This window comes from Gavia stellata, chromosome 3 (genome assembly GCF_030936135.1).
Source record: "Gavia stellata isolate bGavSte3 chromosome 3, bGavSte3.hap2, whole genome shotgun sequence".
NCBI classification, from domain to species: domain Eukaryota; kingdom Metazoa; phylum Chordata; class Aves; order Gaviiformes; family Gaviidae; genus Gavia; species Gavia stellata.
The window spans coordinates 76,962,390-76,980,138 of NC_082596.1; the positions used below are offsets into that span (position 1 = coordinate 76,962,390).

General features: G+C 41.9%; 1 protein-coding gene across 14 annotated transcripts in view; it reads right to left on the minus strand.

Annotated features, from left to right (window-relative positions):
- Window positions 1-17,749, minus strand: part of IKZF1 (IKAROS family zinc finger 1) — a 56,133-nt gene that overhangs the window by 17,863 nt on the left and 20,521 nt on the right. The window contains exon 3 of one of the 14 annotated variants that reach the window (XM_059836091.1): window positions 2,064-2,123. The exons of the other annotated variants lie outside the window; for them this stretch is intronic. Within the exon in view, the coding sequence (XP_059692074.1) occupies window positions 2,064-2,123 (60 nt within the window). The remainder of the gene's footprint in view (window positions 1-2,063; window positions 2,124-17,749) is intronic. 14 annotated transcript variants of the gene reach the window in all.

Sequence of the window (17,749 nt, forward strand, 5' to 3'; positions counted from 1 at the left end):
AATATGGTGGCAAAGAAACAATCACATCGAAGTAGATGATAACTTCTAAACAGCATGTACAATATACCTAAATAACAAAAGCTACAAACACGACTACATTTCTATGGGCAATGCGATGAGTTTGTAACACATGGAGCAATGAACAGTGAATATCAGTAAGCAAATACAAGGCATCCAGGGAGCTGGGAACCCAAACAACATTACAAGTCTGTTCCTAGGCCACTTTGAGATTTTTGCATTTGGAATGTTCATTTTGACAATTCAGGCTAATTGGAATGAAACTTAAAATGAATCCACTTCACATGGATTTGTCCAAAACAGTTGTGAAAGTAAGCAACTCATCAAAGACAATGGATGAAAATGAAGCGAAAATGCAACATTCTCCACTTGGCAGGAAGATCCTGAGGGCTGTACTGAATCCAAATATTTGGTTTGCAGTTCTATGGGGTAAGCAAAGACAATGGGAAAGCAAAGACTACAAACACTGATAAAGAAACCAGGGTGGGGAAGGTTGGAAGGAAGAATTTAAGAGCAAGAACTAGCATTACAGGAAATTATAGGAATGACAATTGTGTTTTTAGGACAGCAGGATTAGTATCACTCAGTAAAAGGAGATCTCTACAGCCATGAGCTACTATTAAAAAACAGTCAAATCAACAAAGGTAGGTGAGAGAACTGTTTTGACTTTATTGGATAAGCCCTTTGTGTTATAATCCCATAGGTGACAATCGCTTGCAGCTAGAAGAATTCAGGTGTAAATTTGGCATAGCCTCACTACATGTGATAACACGTAGGTTGGTAAATTTGATCTGATACGAACACAGCAAACCTAAACATTATGGAAAAGGGCCAAGATTCAGATCAGATAATGCCAGTATTCATTGCTCTTCTCTCCACAGGACTGCATGACGTTTTGTGTAGAATAAATCATTTTTACAGTTATTTCCCTCTTTTCTAATGTGATGATTTTGGTTAAAAAATAGTTCTCATTAGGCTGAAAAAGACCATTTAATTGCCCCAAATCTTACTTTCTTTTTAGTGAAAAACCTCTATCTTCACCCCACCCCACCCCAAAAAGGACAGCATTTACTTTAGTGTCTAGCTGAGTACACGAGGGGTCTGTTTCACCCAATAAACACCAGGTCTTTTCCTTTTGTTGAACAGTAATTTCATGGTAGCTTTATTCATAAGTGGTGGTGTAGCAATGACATAATCAAGCTATGGGCAATAATTACCTTAAGAGGTGAAAAACCTTGACATTTATTTGAAATTGAAAGATTTCACTAACTCGTCTCTGCTACACCCTGCAACCTCCCAGGTATCCCAGGAGGATTGCATGGATGTGACTGACAAGAGTATCTGACTCAAAATCCTACTGGGAAACACGTTGAGTGTAAAGGTGTTCACGTTTCTGAACACTGCTTGACTGGACAACTTTTATAGGGTCTACCAATCTAGGCATTTTAATGATTTTTTCAAATATTGCATTTTTAATAGAAATTGTATGCCAGATAGAATGAGTGCATATCATAAATAGCAGATTTTCCTTTAAAATATATGCCCTAAAAAGGGGAATAATTGGAAAAAAATAATTCATGATCAAACAGCGATTTACAAAGATGGTATGACTGGCTAAACAGAACTAATCTACAATATTCTTCACATTTAGTGGACTATAACCCTGTACTGCTGTTTTCACCACAGCGAACAGAAGCAATAGTACTATTTGGCTTGAGCATATGACAGATTTTCCATAATTCACACACCAATATTTTTCTCTTAACTGTAAGATTAATAATTTGAATGTAAATATATTTATACAAAACAGTTACAGGATCCTTGCCTGCCAGGGATTTGGAGAAGGTGGCTTTTGAATCAGGCTTTATGTTAAGTTAAAACAAAATACATGTGAACAAAGCAAAAAGATCAGACTACTTAAGCCCTTTGGTAGCATATGCAGACAAATCTACATTACTGAGAAGCAAAACAACACAAACAAAAAACATAAAAGTAGAAACTAGACGGAAATGCTCTGTAGTGAGCTGAGTTTGCAGTATACTTACGGGAAAAAGATTTGGGAATTATTGCATGAAAGTCCCTAAAGCCTTCTGCCACGTATGCAGCTGCAATAAAGAAGGCAAACAGGATGCTGGTTTGTAGTACTGCTAGTACTAAATGTAAAAGAAGATGGCATTATTGCTATAACAGAAATACCTAGGAGAAAGACAGAACTACCATCACAGAAGCAACACAAGCAGTTTAGGATGAAGCAGGAACAGCAGCAGGACAGTTGGCAGGGGAATCCTGACCTGCCCAGAACAATTCCCATTTGTAAAAATGCCCTTTTCTTCCAAAGCATCCAACAAGTTTTATCATGTTTTCTACATGCATAACCTTTCTTGGGTATTCCCCTTGCTTGCAGGTTAACTCCTGCTGAAGTCAAGAGGAACTTTTGCTAAGGTGTCTCGAAAGGGTCAAGAGGAGCAGGGCACCTAACACAGCCTTCTCCTGCCCCCAGGGAAACTGTGGGCCCCTACAGCGCAAGCTTCCTCTCAGGATTTATTTTTTGCCAGCATGCCCCCTTTGTGTGCCAGAGATCTCTTCTTCATACATCCTTGTTTCTAGTCACTGCAGTTATAAAAAGTGAATTTGCATTGTTTTCTTCTCACACCTGCTGGTCTTATGCAATGGAAGAAGAGGAAGTTCAATTTTGTAGATATATATTATTGTGTATATTGGCATATTTTTTGTTTGTATTTCTAAGGCTTGTCCTCACAATGTATCTACACAAAAGTAGCTGCACAAACACACTATACCCTGCATATTATGAGTAGCCACATGCAAATTAATATGCCATGGGGCATACTGATACAAGTAATGATGGAGTTCATTACTTGGCATAAGCAATGATAGGGATATTGATCCAGCCAATCTTCACTAAAGCTCTCCACAGCTATGCCCCTGGACTACCGTAGCTGTGCTGCTTAATCAATGTCCCCACGCAGACGAGGCTGAGCATCCAGTATGCCCTTACAAGCCCATACATTCGGCGGCGCAGCTCACGGCAGGGACTCGGTGAAGGTACGGAGCTCGCTTTGCCAGTTAGAGCTGATGGATGGTGAGGCCACTCACCTCGCCCTGGGACCTCAGAGATTTTATAGGTCTTATTAAGAAACAAAATCTTTTCATGTTCAAGCTTAGCACTTTTTGCAAACCTGTTTTCCAAATGAAAACTAGTGAAAAAAGCCCCACTGATGTAGGAGATACCACAGGAGAGAGAAATTGCTCCAGTAGAAATACTAAGGATTTTTGTTAAATCTGAATGAGAAATGGGAAGGCAGGCTATACAATTCTTTTTCTGGAGACTTAGACTGAAAATAAAAATCAGCAGTGTTTTCTGCTTCTTTTGTGAGAGAGGTTCCTGTCCTTCCCTTGCTAAAGTGGGAAAAATCACTCTTGGAGCACTGATGATGTGACAAATACCTGGGAATCGGACTTTTTGGTGCCCTGATCAAGAACATAATCAGCATTTGCACAGATTTCTCAAACAGTTTTCGATATAGTCTTTGTAGAAATAATTTCTGTGCACATCCATGTCTATGTACACACACATGCAGACATTAATTAGCTCTACAATAATTCATGGTAGTCATTTCTCATTGGCTCTTCTAACACTGTTAAGACATTACTTACTACTTAATTTACTTCAATTTGGTTGGAGATGACCTTAAAAGGCTCTGTATTTTACTCTCTTTGTACACATTATTGCAATTCAGGGGAGTTTAATCCAAACCCATTTTTTTGTGCAAGGAGTGTGGATTGCACCAGTGTCACTGAAGCGACCACTCTCCCCTGCTCCCTTTCTACCTACCCAGAGTGTGGAAAAGGTACCCAAAAGCAGGGCACTGGGTGGGTCTCTTGTGCTCTCTGATGTTTACTGGGAGCTTCACTCAGGATTTTCTGAAGAGCATTTGAAATTTATGTTACAAAGACTGTTCTGTATTCTATGGTTAAAGGTGGTTTATGCAAGTGTTTGGGGAAAAAAAAAAGAATTGACATGTCAAAGGGGAAAGAGGGGATATGATTTATCACTGAAGAGCAGTGTAGCTGGCCCAGCATGAGACTCAGGCTGGGACAGTTGGGAAGGCAGGATGGAGGGTGAGGTGACAGAGTCACACTTCCCTGGAAAGAGCTGAGCAATGTGAAGAGGGAAGGGAGGCGTTTTGCAATGAGTGAAAGAGTTGGTAGTGGGGAGAAAGGAGAAATCAAATGGACCTCCTGGGAAACAGGACGTGGAGGGTGGCTTTTAAAGGACAGTGAAATAGGCAGCTGGAAAAAAAGGCATGTGAAGAATTAGTAATTTGTTTTCAATCCATTGCCAGTTTACCTTCTCTTATAGCAATGAGACTCCCTCCCAGATGTAAAATCCTTTCAGTTTTGTGAGACTTTGGCACTGGCACAGGTTTAAGTACCTGGGCCAAAATCCCATTTGGAAGGGGGCATTCACCTCCCAAGTCATATTCTTCTCCGGCGGGATTTTTAAAGAAGAAAAAAGCATAAGACCTGGCTATCAAAGGAATTTAGAGAGTAACAGAGAAAGATAAATCACACTGGAGCTTCTGGGGCATTTTAACAATGGAGTTCCCTAACTCCCTTTGATTTTTAGTAGGATTTGAGCATCTTCAGTACTTTTATCCCAGTAGGTACTTAACTGTGTCTTGTGGCATATACCTGCCTTTAAGAACTTATCGTTTAGCCTTTCTTTGAAAATAACCACAGAAATCTGATTTTTGGTCCATGCGATGTCTTGCTTATACTTTGTAGCCAACAGCAAAAAAAAGACTTCTCTTCAAGTTGCTTCACATAATTTGGGTGCATGTAATTTTTTGTTTGAATGGCTCATTTGTTATTCCAAGACAAGTCAGACGTATTTTGTTGATGTTAGTTGATGTTTAAATGGTAGCTTTGAAGTCCAACAAGAGTTTTTCATGAAGGCACCGTAACTATTCAAATAGCAGACAGAGGAAGCTGCAACAATACCTGGCTGATTTGAGGAGTGGATTAGCACTGTTATGGTGAGGAGGAGAAAGCCTTTAACACTATCCTTTCTAACAAATTATAGAAAATGTTGCTAAAAAGGAAGAATAAGATGAAAAAAGCCTATTGGGCCAAAATAAATCACCTCAGCATGCCAACGTGTCAACAAATGCAGCCAGGATCTCTTCCTGTTTACATAGGTGCAAACACCAGAAAACAGAATATTGCCAGCAATTCCACCTGTTATTTCTGATATAAGACATATCAGCTATTCTGTTTTGTTACAGCGCACCAAATTCTACCACTTGGCTATGACCTGAAATCCAAACCTTCTCCTTTTTCTATTATGGTCATTTACTGTGGCATCAGCTCTGTTCTCACCACATAAGAGCATTGCGTTTGGAGGATGCCATTCTCAGAAATGTAAGAAGGAACACAATCAAGTTGTTTGTCCATGGAATATTTAAGGAGTCAGTATTCACTGGCTAGGCTTGACAACAACAAAGACCAATTCTTTAACTTAAATTATGTTTCCATTAATAGTACCTTTCCCTTATGAGCTTTTGAAGTGACATGAAGCATCATTTAGATATAAAAAAGGCCAACAAAAGGTCTGGGCAAAGCAACCATAATTAGTCATGCCTCAGCCTCAGCCCTTCTTCAGTAAAATTCAGAAGACACAACACAACATAGGTGGGACTGATTCAAACTAACTAGTTATTTAGCTATAGAAAAAGCAGTGCTCTTAAAAATTACTGTTTTACTCTCTCCTTTCTGCATATAGGACTGCATTGCCCAGTTAATCAAGCATTTGTGGTGTCTACGTGTGTAAAATGCTGAAAGTTAGAGGCAGCTCAGAATTGCCTAAAAAGTTAGAGCCTACAATGCAACATAATTGCTATGGACAAAAGGAAATGCATCAATAAATAAAAGGGGCTGTATGCAGCCCATGTTGCACAAGCTGTTACGTAGGGCTTCTGTTAAAACAGGACCCAGCATTCACTGTGTCACAGGACAGAGAGACCACTAGCACAGCGGGAGGCGAATGTCTGAGGCCGGCAAGGCAGCCCAGCAATGTGGTGCTGGCACCTTATCATTTTGCTTGAGGGAGCTGAAGTCTTTACCACAGGCTGCAATACGCGAAGAGGGGACAACAGATAAAAATGAAGGCTTCTTAATGAGAGGGTCTCAGCCGGCTTTTTAAAGGGAAACAAAAATAAGAGAAAGAAGAGTAGTAGCAGGAACCGCTGGGGCACGCCTGCAGGTAGAGCGGACTGGTGCCGACGGATAAGGAGATCCTCCCTGCAGGCTCCGTGCGGTGCCTCCTTTGACTTCAAGTGCCAATCAGCCCTTGGCAGCCCATTTCTTCCCTACTCTAATTTTGGCTTTCAATCAAATGTATATTGTTCCAGAAACACAGGCGTCCCCAGATAAGCTATCTCCCACGGGACAACCGGTGTGAGGAGCTCCACCCATGTCATCACCCATGACTGCCATTTCCTCCCACTGCTGGGCACCCCACTGCTGCCTGCGGGGAGGTGCCCGCCGTGGCAGAGCCCGTGCCAGTGCCCGCCAGCCCCCACGGCTCGCCTTCAGCTGCAAGTAGCAGGGAGCTGTGCTCACTGCATTACAGAACACATCAACATGGTTTTCCGGGGGGCTGTGATGAGGTCAAACCGTAGGGAATGCAAACAAGTGAACAAAACAACCAACAAAGCATGTCCTCTCTAGGTACAAAAAGTGGCTTTTGCTCCATGGTGCCAACTCCCAGTAACCTCCTAAGTTACCAATGGGAATCCTCTAATGCACCAGTAAAGACAGACAGGTTAAAGACAGATTCAAGTAATGCCCCTGAAATCAACTCACACGCTTGAAGCTAGGTGCTTTTTATGTATCTTTCTGAATTTTTGTTTCAGCAGGAAACAATCTGTAACCAATCCAATGGGCTGATCTAGTTCATCTTTATTGTCTTTGTTGTGCTACTTGCTGGTACATTTTGTACTGGATTCAAGTTGTTTTTTTCCAAGAACGGTTAACTACCTGGCTGCTTGATGTTCATCATCTGAATTACCAGTAAAACAAAGTTTTAAATGCGAGAGAAAGAGCATTATCAAGAAAAGCCACTGTAAACCTATTTTTCAAGTTCCACATGTATGTGTAACCCATGCTTCCTCTATATCAAGTGCTCTGCGTCTTTTACTAGCTGCGTGATGGAGAAGCTAAGGGAACTGCTGCAGGCTTGCCAGTAACAGACTTTATTGACACTTGTCTCTTTTGAGAAGTAAGCTGGAAAGATTTTCAAACTGGGGGGAAAGGTTTGCTGACAAACGATGGAAAGAACAGAGCTTCTCATCCTCAACGACTCTGTCTCTTCTGCTTCCATCAGATTTTTTTAATGTGGGCATTAAAGGATGAGGAAGTAGCAAAAGGGCATTCAGCAAGAAATTTTTAAAAAGCAAAGTAACCTCAAGTAAAAATACACAACAGTGAAGTAAAAACACTACCATATATGAAAACATTCCCAGCTCACACAGGTATATTTGTGTGGCTACATATGCTTACGTGCCAAGTCTGGCACCTGTGAGGCTGTGTTCTCCAGAAAAACTATAGGCACAAACGTTGCAGCTTGTGCTCTTCCCCACACAGCAACAGTTACCCAAGAGAAGCAGAGCGTCAGACATACGATAATCTAACATTTATAAGGCATCCTCCTTCTCTAATCCTTCCACAAAGCATGCTTTGGTGAAATTCATGGGTGTTAACCTGTCCTCAACTAATGCAACAAAATTCTAGCTAATGGCAGTTGCATGTGGCAGCCTGGGAGAATGTGAAAAGAGTGTGCACCCGCAAAGATTAGTGTTTTGGAGAAGAGGATTGACCACATTGAGATTTAACAGGGAGACAAAAGAAGCTCCTTACAGATGGGAGAGACAGGCAGATTCTTGCATGAAGCCATGCTGTCATAGCTGGAAGTTGTCCTTACCCTGCTGCAAACCCAGGGGTTACTGTGGGGATCCCTAGCCAAAGCAAAGGGCTTAACAAATGCTGAAACACAAGTAAAGCACAGCCACACACTTAAGGTGATCAGTTACGTACAAATGATGTGAACTGTAGCTAGAGAGGGAATTTTAAGCCTGCCTGACCAAGACAAAACCTTGTGAAATCTGAACACGTACAGAGGGTATTGGTCAGACCTGTACCAGCTGAAGAGAGCAATCATTACGCCGCAGAAGCAAGCTACTGCTTGGGAGCAATGTAGTGTCCTTGGGTCTGCAGTAGGAAGGGAAGGACACAGCTCCTAGGCTCACCTTACAGCCAGTGCAGTGCGTGGTGGGGCAGAGAGACAGGCAGGGAGATTAACTCTTCTGTATATTGCTTCAGAGCACCTAAATTTGCCTTGCCCTGAATGCAAAGTTAGCCCTTGCAAACCTTCCCCTTTTCATGCTCCAGCTCAGTGAGCTGCTTACACATCTTTAATTTTGTCCCTGGAGTGACACAGAGCTACCCTGGCTCAGGATCAGGCCCTCGCAATTCCACCCTTGTGAACATTTAATGTGCTGTGCCTTCGCTGTCAGCGAGATGGACACGGGGGCTTTTACCAGGGACTGTTTAGCTACTGTGATGATGTCTTGAGCGCTATTTTACACTAGTGTCCATATTTCCCCAGCTGTCAAAGGGTCAGTAGGTCTAAAATTAGACCAAGCAGCTGTGTTTAGGTTTGAGGAGGTGCCTATGTGTGCTGTGTCAAGGCTGTGCATTGTCAGTCTCCTCTTTTGAGAAGAGGTTGGAGGATGAAATGGAGAGGAACCTAGCCATTTCAGCACTTGAGAGAGAATACGTTATGACAATTTTATCACCTTGCCTTACACAGAAAACAAATTGAACAGCAGAGTCCTCCGTGTCTCCCTCACTGGACAGGAGAAAAAAACCCCAGGGATACTGAAAGTTTATTTTAGACTAAACCAGATCAAATGTAGTCATTGCTTTATGAGTGATAAAATAGATGATCTCTCTTGGGACTGTGCAAAGAAAGTATCCAGCCGAGGCTATTCAAGTTTTTTGGTTTTGGGTTGTAGAAATATTGCCAGAAGGTTTTGCAATGTAAACTGCTGTTTACCTGATTACAGTGTGCTCAACAGTCCAGTGAAAGGAAATCCTAATCTACATCTTCTGGGGAAGAGGCACAAATTGTTCTACACAAATCCTAAAGAAATTCTCTGAATGTGGACGTACCAGATAGCTCCTGAGGAGAAAATGACAGGACAAAATTAATTCCTTCCCACCATGTATTGCGGCCAATGTTTTGCTACAGGGACCTGGCATCCCCCTCAGGCAATCAGTCCTCTGTGCTGAAATGGCAAGAAACCTGAAGTGATGCTGAGAGTCTCTCAAACACTCAGAGATCTGGATCATTCTGAAGTCTGCAAACTCAGTTCAGTCCACATTTTTAAAAGACTGCTTGTCTTTCTTCAATTCCTTGCCATTTTTCATGCCTGCTGTTTCCTCGCTTTTACCTCAGGAAAATCAAGCCCTCCTTCCCTTCCCTGAACAGAATCCAACCTTAACCATATTAGCGCTATGAGAAGTCATCCCTGATGTTGGATGCGTATTCTGTGAGGCATCCAACAACTGCAAAGTTGTATACTGTTTCCTTGGATCTTTGAACACAATGCTAAGAGAAAAACCTATATTTCACTAGCTTTCTGCAACAGCTGACTCAAAAAGAAGGAGAGATTATTAAAAAAATCCCAGTTTCTCAGAAAGATGAGGAAAAATATGACAGAAGTTCAGGCTAAAGAATTTTCTATATGTAAAAGATATTACATCAGGAACAGCATCCTAGCTGAACTTCCTAGCTCTGCTCTGCAAGCACACCTCAGCTGTGATTTGAAACTACTGAATTTAGGAGTCCCTATTTCTGTCCTGGGGTATCTCCAAAATCAGAAAGGAACCATGCCGCAGAAGGGAACTCCAAGCTGAGGTTTAGTTGGGTTTCTGTGCAGGTATCATCATGCCTCCAGAGGAGAAAGGCCAATATGGCGATCCACTCAGGCGCCGCTTCCTCAAACTCTGAACAAATCTTCAGCAATGCTTAAGGCTGGTGAATGTACAAGGGTGTTTTAAAATTATTCTACCGCACTCTTGAACGAGTAAGCCAACATTTGAAACTCACTGGGAACACAGTCAAGATCACAATCTTCAAACAGTCACAATCACCATGCTGAGTATCACTATCTTACATCAAAATTCAACCGTTTTCTTAACATGGATAGATAAACAAAGCATCCAAACCAACATGTTGCTGGCAAAGCTTCAAGTGAAAAGGCTTACAAAGTAATAGTTGTTGAATTAAATGGTCTCCAATAGCACCACTCTAGACTAAATTGTCATAAGCAGCCCAAACCTGACTATTATGAATGGAAGAAATCTACGTAACTCAGACCAGAGAAATTCTTCCATCAAGGCCTTCATTTCTGGCTGAGGTATAGAAAAGAATAATCTAATATGGTTTAATCAGCATTCAAATACTGCTTGAACTTCTCTAAACTCTTCCACTCATTTCAATATGCTTACCAATTATTTTAACATTTGTCCATCAACAAAAGATTTTTTAAAAAGCAACTAATGTTTTGGGGCTCTCCAACTTCAGACACCAATGAAACTAGATTATCAGAAAACACACCAGCCTGGAAAACACTGATCATGGAGAAATCAGACCACTGTCTCAAGCTCCATATCTGAATTCTGGGCATCCAGTCACCTCCGAAAACCAGGACCACCCTCTGTTTAGCATGCACATGCAGGCAGGCATTTGTTAGCTTCTCACAAACTCTGTTTGCCATAACCTGTAAGTTGATCAGTGGAGAAGTAGTTAACAAAAAGGACATGTATTGGCATATTCTTATTTCAAAGCTCAGAGCTGGTTCAGGCATTGCTTCCCCATCTGCAGCAAAGGGAGACTATCAAACCCTTGTTCCACCACAGCACCCCACAGACTGCAAGTAACTGTGTGGCAGTGGAGAGCAATTTTGAAGTATTTAAATCATTTGGGAGCTTAAGTCTCCTTGACTTTTAGTGGCATTCAGATTTTTAAGACAACCTGAGCTTCTCATGGGGGGTGGAGAAACAGCAAACCCACACTGAGAATGTTGTTGAACTTGAGTACAATCGCAGCCATAGCTGAGAAACATCACAGCTTCCCCCTTGTCCGGCTTAACAGGAAACCTCTATCTACTGTTCCTCTAACTCCTTCCACAAACACACAGAGCAGTCTGGACGTATTACCCATTTCCTCCCAACCCACAGTTGTTTATCTCCTTAGCATCTGTCATGGCCTAGAAGTTTGGAGCAAGTCCTACACCAGTTGCTATGATGTAAATTTAAATCAACTGAGTTGAAAGGTTTCTAGGAGACCTCAGACAAAAAAGAAAAAAGAAACGAGAAGAGAAGAGAAGAGAAGAGAAGAGAGGAGAGGAGAGGAGAGGAGAGGAGAGGAGAGGAGAGGAGAGGAGAGGAGAGGAGAGGAGAGAAGAGAAGAGAAGAGAAGAGAAGAGAAGAGAAGAGAAGAGAAGAGAAGAGAAGAGAAGAGAAGAGAAGAGAAGAGAAGAGAAGAGAAGAGGAAAAGAACACCTCTAATTAATGGGTGCCCAAGGAAGTAGTTGGAAGTCTGTGGGAATGAGTTTTCTCAGCTGCCTGATATCTCAAGAAAGCTACAGCACCTCCTCTTTTTCATCCACAGCATCTTCCAAAGGTTTACTTCACACACAGAAATGGGCATTAAGAATAATTTTTCCTTTGAGGTTTTATTGGGTTTTTGGTTTTTTTTTGTTGAAAGGGTAATGCTACGAGCTGTGCACAATACAGGCCTAGAGGTCTGCTCAGCTTTCACGTTGCTACAGGCAAGTGCAGAAACACGTCAGGGCTATATCTTCTCTGTGGCAGCAGTATTGTAGGAGACCATTAGACTGGCACAGACTGCCACCTCTCCTTTGCATTCAAGGACACAGTGATGATTCAGGTTGGCATTATCTTAAACTATGTGGAAAGCCATTATTCCAAGTTCCCAAGCCGGAAACCTTGTGACTTTCTGTCATTTCTCTTCCCTATTTACAAATCTCTCCCTTCTCTCCCTCAGCCCCCCACTGCTGCCTCTCCACCCTGACCTGTTTCTGCGCGCTCCCGGAGGTGAAACTGAAGAGCTGCAGTTGTGACACTGCAGTTTGTGTGTCATATTGTAACTGGGTTTCCACATCCTCTTCACTCTGTTGTAAAAGCACTCGAAGAGGAAGAAGGGCAAATAATGAAATATAGGAAAGCAGGAAAAGAGGAAGCAGCCGAGAGACAGCAGCCCAACTGAAATGCTAAGAATTATGGAGAAGTGACAGAAAGGGAAGCACAGACAAGGAATTATACTTGGTGGCTTAGCAGAAAAAATTTAAAACAAACAAAAAATATATAGGCTTAGCCTTTTCTACCTCTGCAGCAATCTTCTAGATTACCATTTCTCTCTGACTTCCGCCCACTTGATCTGTATTCCCCTTCCCACCTACTTTAAGACAGTTACCAAACTGTGCTGCTCTGTGTGCGGTTGGACTTCACCAAACTTGAACCAACCACCACCCCCCTCCTTATCTTCGTATCAACCAAGAGGACGGACTCCTCAAATCACTCTCAGGAAGAAAAGAGGGAAATCAAACATGAAGAAAAGGGCTAGCCCCAGGGTGAGAAGCCTTGATTAGGCAATGGTCTTATTTGCTGAAGGCAGCCACAGAGGACAGAGTGATGGAAGAGTACAGAAGGAAATTGGCTAAAGCAGAGTAGGGATTGCCTAACTGGGCAATCCTGCCCAGCTGCCAGCGGATAGAGCAGACAGCTTAGGAAGTTCTTCCACTGAGATCATGTACTGTTCTGTCCTGCTCATTCAGAATGAAACTTGGCTGGAGCAGAAAGTGTTTGAAATTCACATGAAGAATTTTCTCTTCTCCATTTGCAGGTAAAAGAGATACAAAGCAGAACATGAACCTCTTTAACAACAGAGCAGGATCCAGCTTTTTACACTCTCCCATTGCTCAGGGACTTTTTGGCAAGAATTTGTCTGATAAAGGGCTAAGTAGAAAGTAAAAACTTGAGAAATTACCCTCTATAAATATCACAAAACTAATAGTTATGCATCCCTTTTGAGTCAAGCTCCAGTCTTTATTTTACCCAGTGGCTAACTGAATTTTGTAGTTTCTGAGGAAGACAGTGGTGAAATCCCGCATGTAAATGAAGACAGGAGTGTTACACAAAGGTGTACTGTGGTATAATTATTTGTTCATCACTGCATGAAAGCTATCCTGTTGGAAGAGCTCGTCCAAAACCATTTGTGGCTATTCCCCCACAAAGGAGGCTGTCAGGAGGTGATAAGAAATGGGTATTAGTGAGGCTTCGCTTTCTTTGAAACACTCTTGCACAGAGAATATCAACAGGCTCAGCTATCTTCCCTACCATTTATCTGTGAATTAGGAAATATCTTCTGGGCCACTCCATCAGTATTTAGTTCTTCAGCTAAAGTTAATGTATTTTGGGACGTGCGGGACAGAGGAGAGATGACTTTACCTGCGTAGGAAGGAGTTAGCAGTTTCCTCTTGCGAATGGCAACAGTCCCTTAGCTGTTATGACTGTTGCAGACCTGCACTGCCTGTCCCATCCTGCAGCTCTGGCTGCTCTTCCACCTCCCTACAGATACAGCACCAATACCTCTAGTTCACAGTAGCATAGTTTATACACTGCATTATTTTTCTAGGGATGGCAGGGTGGCCAAGCTGTGTAATACCCATGTACACGTGTGTGAGAGGGACTATGACCATTGTGAAAGTTTTGTGTAGCCTGTCATGTCCTACCTATTACAGAGAAGGGCTGGAGTATATTTTGGGTTTGAGGGGCACAACCTGCCTTCTTCTGGCTCTACTCGTCTGGTCTGGTTTTAATTTCAGTGGTGCCCCTCTTGATTTAGTTCAGCATTTCCAAAGACAAAAACCAGTCATGCAGCTGTTCAAGAAACAATGCTATGTCAAGTCAAATAAGTATTGTAAGAGAGAACTTAGCTATGGATGTTCTCCCCAGCAAATAGACAAAATTTTTCTATTTGATTTTGGATGAGAAATGTCAAGCAAAAGAGGCAGAAATATGATTTTCCTGTCAAGCCAGTCATGTTACTTACTGTTAAACCAGGACAGTTGGCAACAGCTAAGCATTGGCCTCTACTGTAATCCTAGCCATAAGGAAAGGCATGAGTAGTTTGCTTGGTTAAGGAGCAATGCCACAAGGGGATTTTTATGCTGATGTAAACTTGGAAAAAAGAGAACATTAAATAGCAATAGAAATGGGCAATACTTGGTTCAGCACTATTCTCAGTTTCTCACCAATTATAAATAGTACTTATCTTTTAATAATTCTCTTCCTCACAAACAGTAGCCTTCTGCTTCAGCCTATAGAGAATTCGATAACAAAAAAAAGGGATGGGGCATTGGATACAGACTGAGGAAATCTAGGTTTAATGCCTAGCTCAGCCACAGACTTCCTGTGTGGCCATGGGAAAGGCACTTAATCCATCATGTGCCCTTACTTCCCTATCTGCACATTTTTCAATTCTTTTTTAATGGGGATAAGACTTTTTTTTTAATGGGGAAACTCAAAAGCTATGTTGCTGTCTAGAGTGATTCCTACATTTGGCTACATGCCTCTCAAGTGTCCTAAAACATGAGGCTGAAATCTGGCCATGCACTGGCCACCCTCCTGGCATGTGTCCCACAGAAGGTGACTAGGGACCATGGGACAGGCAGCAGTTGTAGCTCGAGAGGCTGCATCACTTAGGTATTTGTGAAAATGCTACCCATAATCTGTGATGTGTCCTACAGAATTATACAAAGGTAGAATTATTATCCAGCCTAATAAACCTCGGTTACATCCATAAAATCCTGGATATCAAGTGCTTGGAGCCCTCAGCCAGCTTTCCCTTATCTGGGATTGCTGAAGGTCAAAAAGAAGGCTTTTTTTTCCCTCAAACTAATGATGCAGAAGCAGGAAAGGAATTATATTTTTCCTCAGCTGGCCTTTTCCTACGCTACCACTCTGTTCCAAGAGAGATGTAAAAATCCCAAAGGCAACTACCTCAAGAAAAAACGCTTATGCTTAAAAAACACCCAAACCAGTTTTTAATTTCCCGCCACACTGCAGTCAGCATGGCAGAAGTTATCAGTGGTCTGAGAAAGGAAACAAGAGAGGGGCTCAGCCTGTACCTTTTTTGTAGGAAATGACTAAATACTGAAAACTGTGTCATCTCCAGTTCAGCTTCGTAGCGCTTCTCATACATGTTCAGTTATGAGGTGTGAAATCTCACTCCAAAACCAAATTGCTAGAGTATTGTTTTTTGTAATGAAAAAGATCTTCAGAAACATCTCGGCAAAAAGAAAAGCCTGGACAAGAGCATGGATTTGCTGCCTGAAATTTGGGCTTATATCTCAACTTTGTCTTCAGCTGCCCACCCTGCTGGGACCAGCCTCACTCAATGCTCTGTCATGCCGGCACCAGGCTGTAATCCCACTCATTGCACTGGCACAGCCCGGGACTCCCACCTGTACAAATCAGGCACGGAGATGGAAATCAGCCCTCCCTTTTTTCCAAAAGTCCAAGCAATACAGCAAATTGCTCCTCTGTAGTAAGATCTAGACAAATTAGAAGTCAGGAAATTAATTATTTTCTGATTCCCAAAATTATCTAATCATTTGCTGCCAATATTTATTTTATTCCCTCACATACCATCGCCAAATTCTTCATTTATTTATGTTTACCTGTTTTATATTTTTTGATCTCACTTTTTAAGCTAAAGAGACACATTGTTTAAAACAAAGCTGAGTACTTTGAGCCAAACCAATCCCACTACACCCTCAAAGAACACACAAGACTACTTTGCTGCAGCTATTAGAAAAGCAAATTTGCTCTCTGGTCTCCAGAACACTGTTTATGGTTTAGATTCCACAGCACAATTGATTACATCTCATTGTGCCCTACCGCCCACTTACCTTGGCTAGGACTTGTAAGGCTTAATTAATCAATCATGTTATATATAGCCTTAATTATATTGAAAGCTCTTTGGGGCATGCTGTTGGTGTTTGTGCAGTGTCTAGAGCAACAGAGCTCTGCTCCTTTTCCAGGAACCCTGTGCCACACACAAATTCATCGATAAGAACAACAAAACAATTGGAGAGAAATGGCAGTAGAAACAGCCAAAGCTTAATTCAGTCCCCTTCCCAGTCTTACATAAACAGTAAGAGCTAATATGGACAGAGGACACGCAATTATACACAACTAGAACAAAATCTGTGCTGTGAAAACTGGTGCCAGCCATCCAGAGAGTGATCAGAACTTGGCCTCCCATAAGGGTTGATGATCTGTTCAGACTATCAGCATTGGCATTTCCTGCCCTCTCAGCATTTATGGAATATTTGAAAGTGTCTAGCAGGCAAAGTTTCTGCCAAACTTCCTCTCTGCTCCTAGTCGCATGCCCTGGACAGTTTAAGTGCCTTTTACTTGGAGGACTCCTTTTGTCACTTTTTAAAGCATCTGCCCAGTTTATGTTTAAAGTGCTTTTCAAATATTGCAAAGGAACAGACATTGCATTGCTTTTTTACCAAACACAAAGGGTTCTAAGTGTAGAAACATGCAAATGTGTGTCCTAATGTGCTGTTACACATTAGGAAACATTCTTCTTTCCCATGAACTACCAAGTTGCAACTCCTTGTTGCCTCAAGCCAGACAGAGTGCATCAGTACTACCCAATCCAGGATTCATAATGCACCTAAATTTCATACTAATACCCAGATATTGTGGCTGGACTAAGAGTGAGGCAAATGGAAAGTGTGAAAAATCTTCCCCATTAAAATGCAAAGCAGCTCTACAGAAGTTATTTCTTATTAGCTATTAGTTATTATCTTAGTTATCTAGTTATTAGCTATTAGCTATTAGTTATTATCTTATTAGCATTAGTTATTTCTTATTACTTTGATATCTGTACTGTGGCCATACTGCATTGTGGGGTATTGTGTGAGGTCAAAAAAGGAAATTAAATCGTGCTAACTCCACCACCCAGGAACACATACATACGGAAATACAGTTTGGGCTATTTGGTTAGACAGGCTGAACCAGGTCAAGGCCAGGCAAGTTTGTTAGAGGCTGCAGCAAGTGTACAGACTTGGTCTTCAGAAAATTAACCTTTACCTGGTGAACTGGTCAGCAACCAGAGACAAAAATATGGGACTGACAAATGATGCATTGTTCATCTGGAGGAGAGCATCTCAAGGAAAGTTGCTTCTGCCTTGTCCAACACAAAAAGACAAAATCATGCTGGCTGAATATTTCTGAGCACATAAGGCACTCAAATCCCAGTGATCCCAGTATCCTACTGGCAGGCCTTTGAACTCTTGGAAACTGTTAGACATCAGGATTGTCACTTGCATCAGAGCAGTGCTGAGAGCTCTCCTTGCCACCAGGACAAATGAAGCATGGCTCATCCACAGCTTCAAATTCCTTTCCCTCAACAGCACCATGGAGTCCCAAGGAAGCTGATGTGAGCCACAGGCTCACGCCTTCAGGGTAACGTGCTTCTCAAGTGTTTGTAGAAGAGAACATGAAAAGTTTCATTTTCTGTTGTCATCTTTTTTATCGAATGAAT